Here is a 15,201-nt window from a genome sequence, read left to right on the forward strand (position 1 = left end):
CTAAGACCACGTTTTATTCAGGTACAAGCTCTCACTCCCCTGCGAGGGCAGATCTGCATGTCCCCCCCCCATAGCTAGCAATCCAAAACAGTCCAGTGGAGCCCAAGCGGTGGGTGTTGCCTTCTGACACACTTCCGGTGATGTCAGGGGGTGTGGCATATGCAAATAAATTATGCTACTGAGCCCCTACACCTCTTTTTCTAGGAAACGACCTCTGATTACAACTGGTCTCCAGGCGAGAGAAATCAGTTCACTTGGAGAAAAAACGGGTACCAGCTCTCCCTCCTCTGCGAGGACAGATCTGCACGTTCCCCCCCCCCCCAATAGCTAGCAATCCAAAACAGTCCAGTGGAACCTGAGCGGTGGGTGTTGCCTTCTGACACACTTCCGGTGATGTCAGGGGGTGTGACATATGCAAATGAGTTATGCTAATGAGTTATGCTAATGAGCCCCTGCACCTCTTTTTCTACGAAATGACCCCTGCCTGCAAGTGATATGATATTAAGGCCCTCCTGTACTAATATGTAATGGCAGGGACTGTTTCTCCCTCTGCATGGTTGGTCATGAATGAAACTTCTGCTTAGGGGTGATCAGCCCTGTAGCCAGAAACCGTTTTCAGTGGGGGAGCCGTGGGAGTACGTTTTGGGCAGGGTCAAGCAAGGAGGGTCAAGCAGTGTCCTGGGGTCGAGCGAGCAGGGGCCCTTCCTCACTTCCTGCCTCCCAGCCAGCGGGCGCTCTTGTGCTTGTCCTTGTTTCCGGGGGGGGGGGGGGGGGGGCTAACCCAGAGTGAGCAGCTCACTTTGGGGCAGCGGCTGGGAGACGACATCTTGTGATTTGGGTGTTATGCCTCTGTCGATACACCCCAAGATTGCATTCGCCTTTCTTGTCGACGCATCACACTGGAGTCACGCTGGAGTCCTCAGCAGGTATCCTCGTTTCTAAATTACTAGTAGATTCAAGAGTAGAAAATAGACTCCTCTTAGTTAAATTTTTAGTTCTGGCCATGAGCGTTCGGGCCATTTACAAGAGAAGAGTTGTCTTTGTGGCATATGTACTAGTCCTGTCTGGTCTGAATTTTTCCTTTCTTCCTCATATTCCCAGTTATGTTTGATAAACACTACACAAGACCTATAGGTCAGAGGAATAGTGAAAGAAAGAAAGAAAAGGAAAGAAAGAAAGTAAGAGAGAGGGAGGAAGGGCGGAAGGGCGGAAGGGAGGGAGGGAGGGAGGGAGGGCTCACAAATATGCCGCTATGTTCAGTGAAAACTTACTCCCACATTCATGTACACAGGACAGCAGCCAGCACAGCTTCTGCTTCTGAACTTCGTCACCTGGTCTACCTGTACATTCAGATTATACCATTTCCTTTTCTGGAAGGACATTTTTTGTTCTTGCACACACAGTGTTTGAATGTCATAAGGTATTAAACAAAGGTCACAGCCCGCGAACTCATCATTAAGGGAACAACCCCGTGGCAGCCAATGGGATTCCTCCGGGGTAAATGGTACGATGACGGCAGCCCAAATAATTTCGTAAGAGTGACCAACACCCATTATTAATGCCTCAGCTGCCGCTGCCATCTGGTCCGAAGGCATGTGGCAGGAAAGTAGAGCTGTGTGGAGATCAAGTGCATTTTCAACAAGCCCGTTTACTTTGTGAATATTCGGACCTGAAAATCTAAGGCACGTGGACAACTTCCCGACCCGAATCTTTTTTCCCCCTTTTCTTTTCCTTTCTCCGTATTAACCAAACTCAAAATGGAAGCTTTCCTCTGCCTTTATTTATTTATTTAATCTATAGTCCACCTTTCTCCTCAATGGGGACCCAAGGTGGCTTACATCCGTCTCCTCTCCTCCACTTTATCCTCACAACAACCCTGTGAGGTAGGGTTAGGCTGAGAGAGTGGGACTCGCCCACGGTCACCCAGCGGGCTTCCGTGGCACAAGTGAGGATTCGAACCCGGGTCTCCCAGATACGAGTCCGACTCTCTTGACCACTACGTCACACTGGCTCTGACCCAATAGGCCATGTCTGACCGTACGAATGGACCAGGTTTGCACAAAATGAGGGGGTTAGCGTGCATGGTGTTTATTCCAGTATGGCGGGCTGCCGGTATAAACTGAGCCTGCCTTTTAGAACCCTTGGAAATCTTGTGGATGATTTATGGCCACTCTCTCACATGGTCCCCTCCTCTCAGGTTCCGATCAGTTTTTATAACTTCCGCGATGTCACACCGTTAACAGCCAGTATGGTGTAGTGGTGAAAGTGTTTGCTCCAAATAGGTGAGAAATAACAAACAGAATCACAGCCGACACAAGGAAAAGGGGGTTTAAAAGATCTCGTTGGCACCCCAAACTTAAATACATTTGCTAAGAAGCAAGTCCCTTAATTTCAGAGGAACCTGTGTCACAGTTGTCTTCCCCCCCAATCCGATTTGCTTATTCACTCCCCGTGCTCAACATCTCAGAAACCTCTTTCCGGCAACTCTACATGCTCACTGCTCTGTTAACATGTTCCCCCTCGAAGGGACCGCCTCTAGTAGGAGCCGTGGTGCTGTGCCAACAGCACAGGAATAGGGAAGGCCGTCCCGCTTAGGTGTCCCCCTTCAGCCAGCTGTTCTTTGCGACTAGTCCCACACAGGGTCGGGATTCGGGACTGAACTGGAGCAGCTGTTTCACGAGCTTTTTGCAGGGTTCCGAAAAGTTCGGCAGATCTTCGGGAAACGTGGGCCCTCTCTTCTGGCGGCAGGGCATGCTGTGGATATGGGTGTCGTCAAAGGGCATACATCCGGTAATCATCACGTAGAGCATGATGCCCAGGCTCCACACGTCATACTTTTTGGGATCATAGGGGATGCCCATAAGCACCTCGGGGGAGGCGTAAGCAGCCGACCCACAGTAGGTGGTGCTCAGTTCCGGATATCCCCGCGACTCCTTGCCGAAGCCGAAATCGGTCAGTTTGGCTCGACGGCCATCGGACGTGAGCAACACATTCTCGCACTTGAGATCGCGGTGCACTAGATGCCTGTCGTGGAGGTAGCGCACGGCACCCACGACCTGGGCAAAGATGTCCCGTGCTTCTGGGGCGCAAGGTAGCTTCCCTTCTTTCTGTACCAGTTGTAACAAGTCCGTGGATGCGGCTTCCATGACAATGTAGAGCGTCCCGTTGCAGACCTCAATGAACTCGTAGACTCTCACGATGTGCGGGTGCCGAATCCCCCGCAAGATGGATAGCTCTCGTGGCAGGAACTTCTCGACGAAGTCTCGAGGGGCTCGGCGCCGGTCCACCATTTTGATCGCCAGAGGACCCTTGTACTTAGCCGAGGTGGCTACCCTGACCTTGGAATAGCTGCCTTCCCCAAGGGTTTGGCCCAGCTTGTAACCCAGGTCACAGAGAAGCTTGTCTCCCCTGGAACCCCTGGACATGGTGACCCGGAAAGGCTGAAACGCTCTTCAGTTTTCTTCCTTTCTTCCTGGGGCTCAGTGCTTCAACCCATTGTGATCGGCGTCTCCACACCCTGGCTCCCCATGTGCTCTCTGAGGGCCTGGCTTTGAAGTCATCACTACTCATACGGGTATTGTGAAGTCCTAAGTGTGTCATGTGTTATGTGTCCCTACGCATAATCAGTGGTGTCAGGCAGCTAACCTCATTGGGAAAACAGGGAATTGTTTCAGTTGAGCTACCCCCTTGGTATCTGAAGAAGTGAGTTGTGACTCGCGAAAGCTCCTCCCCTGCTACAAATTTTGTTAGAGAAGCAGAAGAAATTATTTACAATAATTTATTGTAAATTATGTACTGATTTTATATTTACAATTTATTGTAAATTATGTACTGATTTTATGTAAACCGCCCTGAGCTGGCCTTGGCTCAGGGCACGGTAAAAATCCAATAAATAAATACATACATAAAAATAAATAGGAGGAGGAGGAGATTAGATTTGTACACCGCCATTCACTCGGAGTCTCAGAGCGGCTTACAAACTCCTTTCCCTTCCCCTCCCCACAACAGACACCCTGCGAGGTAGGTGGGACTGAGAGAGCTCTGAGAGAACTGTCCTTGAGAGAACAGCTCTTGTAAGAACTATGGCTTGCCCAAGGTCATCCAGCAGGTGCCAGTGGAGGAGTGGGGAATCAAACCCGGTTCTCCCAGATTAGAGTCCGCGCACTTAACCACGACACCAAACTGGCTCTCTTCAAGGGGCTACTGGACTCTTGCTCTTTTCTACCGCTACAGACTGACACAGCGACCCATCTTGAATCCCCATGACCTATCTATACCCATCTTGATCTATTCCCCTGATTCAAGTCTATCTCCCAGTCTTTTCAATTACTATTCCAGTTCTCATCGAGGGATCTCGTCTGTACCACCAGATTCCGAGTGTGGGGTCACCGCGTTCTGCCCATTCCAGGTTGAGAAATACTTGGGAGATTTGAGTGGTGGAGCCTGGGGAGGGGAGGGGCTCAACGTACTATGATGTCATAGACTCCGCCTCCCCAAGCCGCCATTTTCTCCAAGGGAACTGAGCTGTGTGGCCTGGGGATCATCGTAAGCCCCACCGAGAGAATGGAAAACATCGGTTTTGCAAACAAAAAAAAATTCAATTCGTGCGTAAGTTTGGGAGAAGGATCCTAGCTGTCTTCCTGCTAGTTGTCTATGGAGGAATCAGGGTGGCCAACCTCCAGGTGGTGGCTGGAGATCTCCTGGCATTACAACTGACCTTCTCAGTTCCTCTGGAGAAAATGACCACTTTAGAAGGAGGACACTATGGCATTATAGCCCATTGGAGAAGAAGAAGAGAAGGAGAGCTTGGATTTTATACCCCACCCTTCACTCGGAGTCTCAGAGTGGCTTACAAACTCCTTTCCTTTCCCCTCCCCATGACAGACACCCTCTGAGGTAGGTGGGGCTGAGAGAGCTCTTCCAAGAACTACCCTTGAGAGAACAGCTCTGAAAGAACTTGTGACTGATCCAAGGTCATCCAGCAGCTGCGAGTGGAGGAGTGAGGAATCAAACCCGGTTCTCCCAGATTAGAGTCCGCGCACTTCACCACGACACCAGACTGGCTCTCCTGGAGTCCCTCCCTCCTCAAGCTCTACCACCAAAATCTTCAGGTATTTCCCAACTCAGAGCCGGCAATCCAACATCACAGCGCATTTTTCTTTCTCATGGAAGGTTAAACATTCCGTTATGGGACCTACAGTCCAAAGGCAAATCCGCCACAGCCAATGCGAATTCTGGCCCTCTGTCCTATAAAGCTATAAACTTGCTGGTTCCGTAGAAGTTTTGGGAGCCCCTGTAAGGATTTTTTAACTCTGAAATGCTGTAGGAATTAGTTTCCAAATGATTTGCAACAACGGACCCAATTTATTCCCGGAACGTCACGTTCTATGGAGTTTAGAGAGAGAAAGAGAGGTTATGTAATTAGATCCCCGATTTGAAAGGAAGATGGAGGACTTGAAATCTTCTATGTTAATGTATATTAGCATTACAATTTATTCTAATGCATACTATTTATAAAGGCTTTATTGGAGCAAAATAATTATCCTGACAGTGTGGGGGAAAAAAATCCTAAAAGACATCTGTGTGGGGCTTCAAGGTCAAACGTCTAACAGGTAAAAGGGGAAAAAAACTTTTGTTCGGGAGGAAATTTCGCAAATAAATCATAGAATGTTAAGAGTTGGAAGGGACCTTGCAGGTCATCTAGTCAAACCCCCTGCACTCTGCAAGAGCAGAGTGGAATGCTTCAGTCTTCTGTTGAAGGATACCTTAATTAGATGACTCCTTGAATCTTTTAAGAGACGCTGCATCTGACGGGCCTAATCCTGCACGGTGAAAAGTCTAGCTTCGACGCAGAGGCTGGGCGTATCTCCCAGCTTTGCTCTGCAAAGATCTCTCTCTAAAATTACAACACTTCGTTTCAATTCAAAATGATTAAAATGAGCCCTACGGGGGAAGGCGGGGTATAAATTTGATAAATAAATAAAAATATGTAGGGGTTTCCAAAGGAAGAAATAGTAGTTATTTCCCCAAAGATGTCTTCCCTCGGATTCCCTCTGACAGCATCCTCCTTCTAATTGTATTTCATTTAGATTTCCTGTAAAGAACAGGGATTCGATTCTGAGAACCCATGAGGTCATGCCATTGTAGGGTTGCCAGCTCTGGGTTGGGAAATACCTGGAGACTTTGGGGGTGGATCCTGGAGCGGGTGGGGTTGGGGGAGGGGCCTCCGCGTGGCCCAATGCCACAGAGTCCGCCCTTCCAAGCAGCCATTTTCTCCAGGGGAGCTGATCTCTGTCAGCTGGAGATCAGCTGTGAAAGTGGGAGGTCTCCAGGCCCCACCTGGAGACTGGCAATCCTAGCCGAGAAGCAAATATTATGCCATGACAGTCCAGCTTGGGAGGTGGGGGGGTTAAACGGTCCAGATTTGATTGCTGTATTCTGGAAGGCAGCAAAGGGGGGGGGGAGAAAAGACAAAATTCATTTTTTTGGGGGGTGCCGGGTAGGGTTGCCAGCCTCCAGGTGGGGCCTGGAGATCTCCCGCTTTTGCAACTGATCTCCAGCTGATAGAGATCAGTTCCCCTGGAGAAAATGGCTGCTTTGAAGGGTGGACTCTATGGCATTGTACACTGCTGAGGCCCCTCCCCTCCCCAAACCCCGCCTTCTCCTGGATCCACCCCCAAAGTCTCCAGGTATTTTCCAACCCAGACCTGGCAACCCTAGTGCCGGGAGTAACGCTCCCTCTATGCTCTGGAGTCTTGTGAGCAAAAATTCCACTTTGTGAGCTACTGGCATTAAAGTCGTCAGCGAGCGGCATAAATTAGTTAGCTCTGGAGGGATCTCCTCCCTGAGCTAAGACGAAAATGTCTGAGCCGGAGGCTAAAAAGCGGTGAGCCAGCTCACACTGACTCAGCTTAGAGGGAACACTGTCCAGGACTGTCTGTCCATGCAATCATGCTCAAAGCCCTGAGAAAGGGATCGCGATGAGTCTGCAGTCTACCCTTTCCGGCCAGACAGGCTCCGACCTGCCCCCCCCCAGGGGGGAAAGAGGGAGTGGGGGGGGAGTGGGAAACTAGTCTAGGTCAGAGGACAAAAGGAGCCCCGCCAGCCAATCAGCGCCTCTCACGGGGCACTTTGTCACACTCCGTTCCATTCTGGTGTCTCCGCGTTCCAAAGGGCGCGTCCATCCCGGCCGGAGGGGGGGGGGAAACAGGACCAGTTCGGACCGCGCCCTCCCTAAAACGGGCATCGCTCGGGGAACGAGGAGGGCCAGGAGGGGATTCGGCGGGGAGGACGGTATCCCGCGTGCACCAATCGACCATCTTTTCGCCCCCTTTCTCGGCCTTCTCCTCCCGAAACTTTTCCTGTCCCCCCCCCCCAGTCTAGCGAGAATGGTCCGGGCCGCCCGGTTTAAAAGCCGGGCGCAGCCACATGCTTCCTTTAGAGCGAGGGGGAAGCGCGTGGCGAGCGGGTGGGAAGGGACGCGCGTGTGTGTTCTGGAGCACGTGTGAAGGCGGAGGCGCGGCATTTGCTGCCCTTAAGCAAAGCAGGGAGGGGTGGAAGTCGGAAAAAAAGGGAAGGGGCGAAAGCAAGCCCAGAAGCCCCCCCTTGGTAGCTGTCAAAGAATAAGGGCGAAGGGGGAGAAAGAGCTGCGGGGGGGTTCAGTGCGGGGAAAGGGGCCGGCTCCTTCCCTGGCTGAGCTGCCCGGACCTCTCCAAAGCACCCCCCGGGCCTACTCGCGAGTAGGGGCGCACGTGCCTTCTGTGCCTCCCCCCCCCTTCCCGCAATCTCGACTCACCCGCAATCCCTGCTTGTTGCGTTTTCCCAAGCCTCGCCGTGTCCGCCTCTCTGCTTTGTCTCCTTTCTCCCAACCCCCCCTCCTGCGCCACCCTCCTCGCGAGTAAAAGCCCTCCGCCGCGCCATGGCCCACGAAACGTACCACTTCATTAAAGACATAAAGCCCGGACTGAAAAACCTCAATGTCGTCTTTATTGTGCTGGAGATCGGTAAGTGAGCCCCGCAGGAAGGGCTCGTCGACCGCAACCCCCCCCCCCCCCCCCCCAGGTTTCCTTTTGGGACAGGGGGCCGCGTGGTCGCCCGGCGGGGGGGGGGAGGGAGGGAGGGAAGCCCCCTCTTCCTCCTAGCCTGCCCTCCCTTCCTGGCCTGTAGGAGGCAGCAGAGAGCTGCTTCTGATGTTTGTGTATGTATAGATGTGTATATGCACACATAGGCACACAGATATATGTATTGATATATATGTATATGTAGATATGTGTGTGTAGGTATATCTATATATGTATTTGTTTATATATATGTATGTGTGCATATGTGTATGTGTGCATAGACACACATGCATACAGGTATATGTACTTATACATATTTTTGTGCCTGTACACATATACATATGTGTGTGTGTGTGTATATTTCTCTGTATTTTTCTAAAAAAATTGCTCCTGAGTTTTATTTCTAAGAAGACTTTCCCCTTTAAACAACAAAAAGAGGGTCAGCTATTAGGTTGGTATATCTGTATATGTATACGTGTGTGTATATATATATATGTATATACATGTGTATGTGTGTGTATATATATATGTATATATAAGCATACACATATGTATTTATACATTTTTTGTGATTGTACATATATGTATATATATTTACACACACAAATGCATATGCGCATGTGTGTGTGTGTGTGTGTATCTCTATTTGTATTTCTCTGTATTTTTCTAAATGTTTTGCTCCTGAGTTTTACTTCTAAACAAACTTTCCCCTTTAAACAACAAGAGAGGGTCAGCTGGTAGGTTGGTGCTCTTCCCGACCTTTTCATGTTCATGTTCTGCCTCTGTCTCTCCCCCCTCCCCGCCCGACTTACCCCCTGCAGGGCGGGTCACCAAGACCAAAAACGGGCGCGAGGTGCGATCCTGCAAAGTGGCTGACAAGACGGGCAGCGTCACCATGTCGGTGTGGGACGAACTGGGGAGCCTCATCCAGCCGGGCGACATCATCCGGCTGACCAAAGGGTACGTTGGGGGGAAGGGTGGCTTGGGGACACGGGTGGGCCCTGCCTCCTCCTCCTTCGTTCAATTTTTGGAATTTAATCCCCTCCCTTTTCCCCCTAACGTGGACTCCGAGCGGCCTGCGGCATTCTATTTTCTTCCATTTTATCTTCACAACAACCCTGCGAGGTTGTCAGACTCGCTGTACGTTTTATTGCTCGCTTGCCCAAGGTCACCAAGTGAGCTTCCAGGGGACGTCTGAACCTGTTTTTCCTAGACGCTCGTCCGACTCGCTTAACCACCCCAAGAACTGGTTGGCCACATCGTGAGGCAGGATGCTGGACTAGATTGACCGTTTGGACCATTGGTCTGATCCAGCAGGGCTCTTCTGATGTTCTTATGCTACTTCTGAGCATTCTTCTTAACTCGAACCCAGACCTTGCACTGGGGGAGGAGTGAAGTCAGCCTCGGCTTGTGACTTGCTTTTCAAACAGAGAGCCGGTGTCAGACTAGGATCTGGGACAGGTCCAGGTTCGAACCTTCGCGTTGCCTCGGAAGCTCACCAAGTGACCTTGGGCCAGCCCGCGTGCTCTTGGCCTAACCTACCTTGCAGGGTTATTGTGAGGATAAAATAGAGGCGAGGAGAATTGTAAAAAAAGTAACTTAAGGGTTCAAATAATTGTTTCTTAATTATTGCTAACTTCCAGGAATCTTTTAAAAAAATCCTTTGAAAGTCTCCTGGGGAATTAAGCTGCTAGCCACTAAGCAAAACAGTAAAAAAACAAGTGTTCTATATCAAATTTAATTGACAGCAGAAAAGTTTTTCTAACTAGGAGTTATAGTTTAGTTCTGATAAACAGGTGTTCTTGCATCAGCCTTTTTAATTAAAATAGCACAATAATAAATTGTGAAAGCTCAACATTTATAAAAACCTCTCTGCTTCAAAGAGATGAGGTTAGAAGTTTATTAGTCGCTTTACAGCCTCCCTTCAGAATGATGGAAGCCATTTTGGGTCACTATTAGGGAGAAAAGCCGGGTAGAAGCGAAGTAAATAAATTGCGAAAGGAATTTAATATGGAGCAGGAAGAGCAACAGAAACAGGGTCCCTTCGCTAGTCCTGACAGAGCCAAAATGGTTCCGGTGGTTAATCCATTGCGCTGAAACCAAAGAGTCCTGTATCAACTTCTGGGCTGGCCCATTTATTGCAACACAAACGGCTTCCGGGCAAAATGCACTCGAGCCCACAAGAGAATTAATTCCCCCCTGTTGTTTCCCCAGGGTTCTTGTCGTAGGGCAAGGGTTACCAGCTTCGGGGTGGGAGATTCCTGGAGATTTGGGGATGGACCCCCCCCGGGGAGGACGAGGTAGAATGCCGCAGAGCCCACCCTCCAAAGCAGCCATTTTCTCCAAGGAAACCGATCTCCGTAGCCGGGAGATCTGTCGTGATTCTGGGAGAGGTTCAGGTTCCACCCGGAGGCTGGCAACGCTGCCGAAACGACAGCTCCTTTTCTTCACTGGGGTTTGCCAACTCAGCAAGGTACGAGGCCACGGCGTCCGGCCTCCAAAGCAGCCATTTTCTCCAGGGGAACTGATCCCTGTAGTTGGGGGATCTGTCATAAACCCAGGAGACGCGGGACAGTCACCGTCCTGTGTGTCTCACATTTGGCCCGCCGGTCCTGATTGTATCTGAGGGCGAAGCCTTTTGGAGGGAGAATCCGCGGGAAGGATGCGGCCTTTCCCTGGCCGATGTACAAGATTGGGGGCCGAACGTGGTTTTCAACACTCAGCCCTGTGTATGCATCCTGCCTAGCTGCATTCCCAGCGAGGCCGCTTACCCAGAGCGATCCGTGACTCATTTCTTCAAAATGTGGTGGCTTAAAAATAAGAGAGCCGTCAACTTCCTTTTTCCTGTCCTCTGGCTTGTTCGGTTTCCTTCGCTGAGTTAAGGCAAGCCCCGGCTTTCCGCTGGGCCAAATGGAGGGTGGCAGCCAGCGTTCCCTCTAAGCTGAGTCAGTGTGAGCTAGCTCACAGTTTTTTTAGCCTCCGGCTCACACATTTTTGTCTTCGCTCAGGAAGGAGGGCTCCAGAGCAAGCTCACTTACGCAGTAGCCAAGTCGCTCACAACTTTAATGCCAGTAGCTCACAAAGTAAAATTTTTGCTCACAAGACTCCACAGCTTGGAGGGAAAATTGCCGAGCCAAGCTGTGTTGGCAAGAGGGGGAGGGGACGTCATCTTTCTTCTGGGAAGAAGCCCTGGTTAGCCGCTCCCACATTCTAAACACCACTTGGCGACCCCTGTTCTAGATGCTGTTTTTCCACCAGGAGGAAAATGGCTGGGGCATAGTAGATTGGGGGAAGGGGGTGGGTTGGTTGGTTGAGTTTGGGTCAGTCACAAGTTCTCTCAGAGCTGTTCTCTCAGGAGCAGTTCTCTCAGAGCTCTCCCAACCCCACCGACCTCACAGGGTGTCTGTTGTGGGGAGGGGAAGGGGAAGGAGCTTGTAAGCCGCTCTGAGACTCCGAGTGAAAGGGGGGGTATAAATCCAATCTCTTCCTCTTCTAAAAATTTTAAAAGCTGACTCCAGACCTCCTGTGTCCTCCATGACTAAAGCAAAAACCTCAAGGCCTGCCGGTCTCCTCAGCTGTTTGTGTGTTTGTCCTGTAGAGTAAAATCTGCTGGCTAACAAATCTTTATTTAAAAACAAACAAACTCGTAATCTGTCGCCTGCCTTTCTCAATGGGTGTGTCTCAAGGTGGATTACAGAGAGAGAGTCAATACAGTCGACGAGACGGGGATGGTCAATAAGCAATGAAATAGGGTTTGGGTTTTGGGGCCGACCAGGAGTCCAGTAAAAGAAGTAGCTAGGTTTTTATGCACCTTAAAGATGCATCGTTATTAGCGTGCTGGCTGCGGCTCTTGAAATTGGATGAGGACTGGGGGGCTCTGATGTCATGGGGTGATTGTCGACGGGTCATTCCCCCCCTGTAAGGTAAAGGTTCCCTTGCTCGAAAGCCAGTCGAGTCCGACTCTAGGGTTGCGGTGCTCATCTCCGTTTCCAAGCCGAAGAGCCAGCGCTGTCCGAAGACGTTTCCGTGGTCATGTGGCCGGCATGACTAAACACCAAGGCGCACGGAACGCTGTTACCTTCCCACCGAAGTGGTACCTATTTATCTACTTGCAATTTCTTGCTTTCGAACTGCTAGGTTGGCAGGATCCCCCCCTGTAGCAACCAGATAATTTCTCCCTCAGAACCAACAGTTAGCAGAGAAAACGTCATATCCTCTTACAGGGCGCCGTAGCTGTGTTTGTGACAGACGCAGAGGAACACAGGCTGATGGGCAGAGTCCAATGTTCCCCTCAAAGCCATGGAGTCTTGTGAGCAAAATTTCTACTTTGTGAGCTGCTGGCCTTAAAGTTGCGAGCGAGCGATTTGGCTGTTGCATAAATTAGTCTGCTCTGGAGCCCATTCTTGCTCTGGAGCCCTCCTTCCTGAGCGAAGACAAAAATGTGTGCGCCGGAGGCTAAAGAACGGTGAGCTGGCTCACACTCACTCAGCTTAGAGGGAACACTGGCGGAGTCGCGTTCTTTTTTTTTTGAGATCCTTCGGAAAATAATTCTGAAATATATTTACCTGCCGTTCCCATTAGATGTGTTCTTTTCGGTTTTCCACACTCAAGAATCCGGCTGCCTGGTGTTTGTTTGCACAGGGCATGCGGAACTTGTCTTGCTTTCTGCGCTGTATAGATTTCTGGGTCGAGGGGTCATAGGAACCCATGAAAGCTGCCTTGCACTGAATCAGACAATTGGTCTGTCAAGGTCAGTATTGTCTACTCAGACTGGCAGTGGCTCTCCAGGGTCTCAGGCAGAGGTCTTTCCCATCACCTACTGCCTGGTCCTTTTAACCGGAGATGCCGGGGATTGCACCTGGGAACCTTCCGCATGCCAAGCAGAAGCTCTGCTACTGAGCCACGGCCCCTCTATGCCTTATGCCTTGTCCCTGATCGAACATTTGCATTTCTTGTGAGAGGATCCATTATCAGCTGTGCGATCCGCAAATCATTTTGTGGCGTTTAAGACACAGCCATTGTTCCCTCTAAGCTGAGTTAGTGTGAGCCAGCTCACAGTTCTTTAGCCTCCAGCTCACACATTTTTGTCTTGGCTCAGAAAGGAGGGCTCCAGAGCAAACTAATTGATGCAGTAGCCAAATTGCTTGCTCACAACTTTAATGCCAGTAGCTCACAAAGTAGAATTTTTGCTCACGAGACTCCACACCTTAGAGGGAACATTGGACACAACCCGTCCAAAGTTAAGCCTATAAGAACCTGACTGATTTCAGCAGCAGGGGATTAATCACCTGTCAAACCCGCCTGTGGCGGTCAGTGGAATACAGATGAGCCAAAGTTTGGCCGGGCCCTGTATTTTTTCATCTGTCAAACTGGATTTTGTTGTTCTGTTTTCCTTCTAACACTGCTGGTACTCTCTCGGTTAGGTACGCATCTCTCTTCAAAGGATGCCTTACGCTTTACACTGGAAGGGGGGGAGATCTTCATAAAATCGGAGAGTGAGTATCTTGTTCTTACGCTTATTCAAGGCCTCGTGGTTTTCAGGCTGAACTGGTGGGTATAAACTGTGGGCTGTGGATGGGCCCAAAGGAAACCTGCGTCCCACTGTCTCTTTATTGGCTTAAGGGGGCTTTAGTATCCATGCCGAAGAGTTTTGTTTGTGGGCGTTTGGGTCATGATAAGTGTGTGGGGATCCGAGTTGTTACTCTAACCACCCTTCAGGAATGAAGTTATCCTGCAATATTTGCAATATTTGCTTTGGTGAGAAGTCATGTCAAATTAACTTGTTTGTCACAGGTTTTTTTTAGCATTCCTCTTCTGAAATCACTTCCCTCTTACACTTGTCTGTTGACCTGTCCTGAGTCTTTTAAGAGCTTTTGTACTGGCCAGATTAAATGCCCGTTCATTGGTAATTATGGCTAAGTTTTTGCGCTTGCCTTACTCAGAACAAATTTGCTCCTGTTATTTAGGCAAGATTGGTCCTTCTTCACACATTCTTCTGGAGCATCTGTTGTATATAGAATCATAGAATCATAGGGTTGGAAGGGACTTCCAGGGTCATCTAGTCCAACCCCTGGCACAATGCAGGAAATTCACAAATACCTGCCCCTCCACCCCCCCAGTGACCGCTGTTCCACACCCAGAAGATGACAAAAAAAACCCCTCCAGGATCTCCAGCCGAACTGGCATGGAGAAAAATGGCTTCCTGACTCCAAAGTGGCGACCGGCATTTCCCTGGGCATGTAAGAAAGGGCCACAAGAACTTAAGTACTGAGGCAACCCTTTCCTGCCCCTCCCTCTCATGATGGGCCTAAATTCTCAGAAGACCTCAGAAGATGCTATATTTCACTGTGCATGTTGGCCCGCTCTGATTTATAACCCTATGAGATAGTTACATCTTGCTGGCGAGGACCCCCCCCAAACCCCTAGCAGTTTTAATCGTCTGTTACTCCTTTTGTCAGTTGGGTAATGAACGATTTATAATTATTCACTGCTCAAGAGCTTTGCATCGTAGAATTTTTACTGGATTAAAGGAAGGGGATTCTCCTTGGGATTAAAGTACAGTTTTGGGGCTCTGTCGTGGGTTCTGTCCGGCCCAGGCTCTTCCCCCTAAATACATTGGTCAGCAGGTAAGTGCCAGTGGTTGCTTCTGGGTTATCACGTTGGAAGGACTTGCAGCCTTAAAAACTGAAGTCCTCTATTTATCCACAGGCTAGGCACGGTAGGAGGCAGCCCCATTGCGAGCTTCCGCACTACTCTGGAGGAGCCAGCCTCTGCTAGGGGTGTAAAGGTAAATTTCCCCCTCTGTCTACTATCGGTCATGACGATCGGTCGTCCAAGCTCCGTGGGCAAGGCAGTTGGTTTGCTTCACTGGCGTGTGCTCCGGATTAAATGAGAGGTTCCGAAACGAAGGGGGTTTCCCGCCTGCTCATCTTCCTCGCTTGTAAGCTCCTGTTTCTTTGGGGTTTTGTCCTGCTCCTTTCAGTGGTCAATTCTGTGTCACACTGGTTTATGTCTGGCATATCTCCCTTCGGATTTAAACTGCGGGGTTTTATGCTGGAGGTAAACCAGCGCAATATCGGGTTGACCACTAGAGGGAGTGAAATGTGTTGCCAGGTACTTCAGTGACGCAGTATCAATAGCA

General features: G+C 50.0%; 2 protein-coding genes across 2 annotated transcripts in view; one reads left to right on the forward strand and one right to left on the reverse strand.

Moving 5' to 3' along the window:
- Window positions 1-2,591: 2,591 nt before the first annotated feature.
- On the reverse strand, window positions 2,592-3,425 carry LOC107105680 (testis-specific serine/threonine-protein kinase 6-like). The gene has a single exon (XM_015405676.1). The coding sequence runs from the start codon at window positions 3,423-3,425 to the stop codon at window positions 2,592-2,594; it is 834 nt and encodes a 277-aa protein (XP_015261162.1).
- Window positions 3,426-7,460: 4,035 nt separating this feature from the next.
- The window catches only part of LOC107105678 (SOSS complex subunit B2-like), a 12,200-nt gene continuing 4,459 nt past the window's right edge, over window positions 7,461-15,201 (forward strand). Inside the window, exons 1-4 of the mRNA XM_015405675.1 lie at window positions 7,461-8,003; window positions 8,882-9,020; window positions 13,484-13,555; window positions 14,769-14,847. Coding sequence (XP_015261161.1) covers window positions 7,919-8,003; window positions 8,882-9,020; window positions 13,484-13,555; window positions 14,769-14,847 — 375 coding nt within the window. The 5' untranslated portion in view covers window positions 7,461-7,918. The remainder of the gene's footprint in view (window positions 8,004-8,881; window positions 9,021-13,483; window positions 13,556-14,768; window positions 14,848-15,201) is intronic.

This window comes from Gekko japonicus, unplaced genomic scaffold (genome assembly GCF_001447785.1).
Source record: "Gekko japonicus isolate JY-2015 unplaced genomic scaffold, Gekko_japonicus_V1.1 scaffold6836, whole genome shotgun sequence".
In the NCBI taxonomy this organism is placed as follows: Eukaryota; Metazoa; Chordata; class Lepidosauria; order Squamata; family Gekkonidae; genus Gekko; species Gekko japonicus.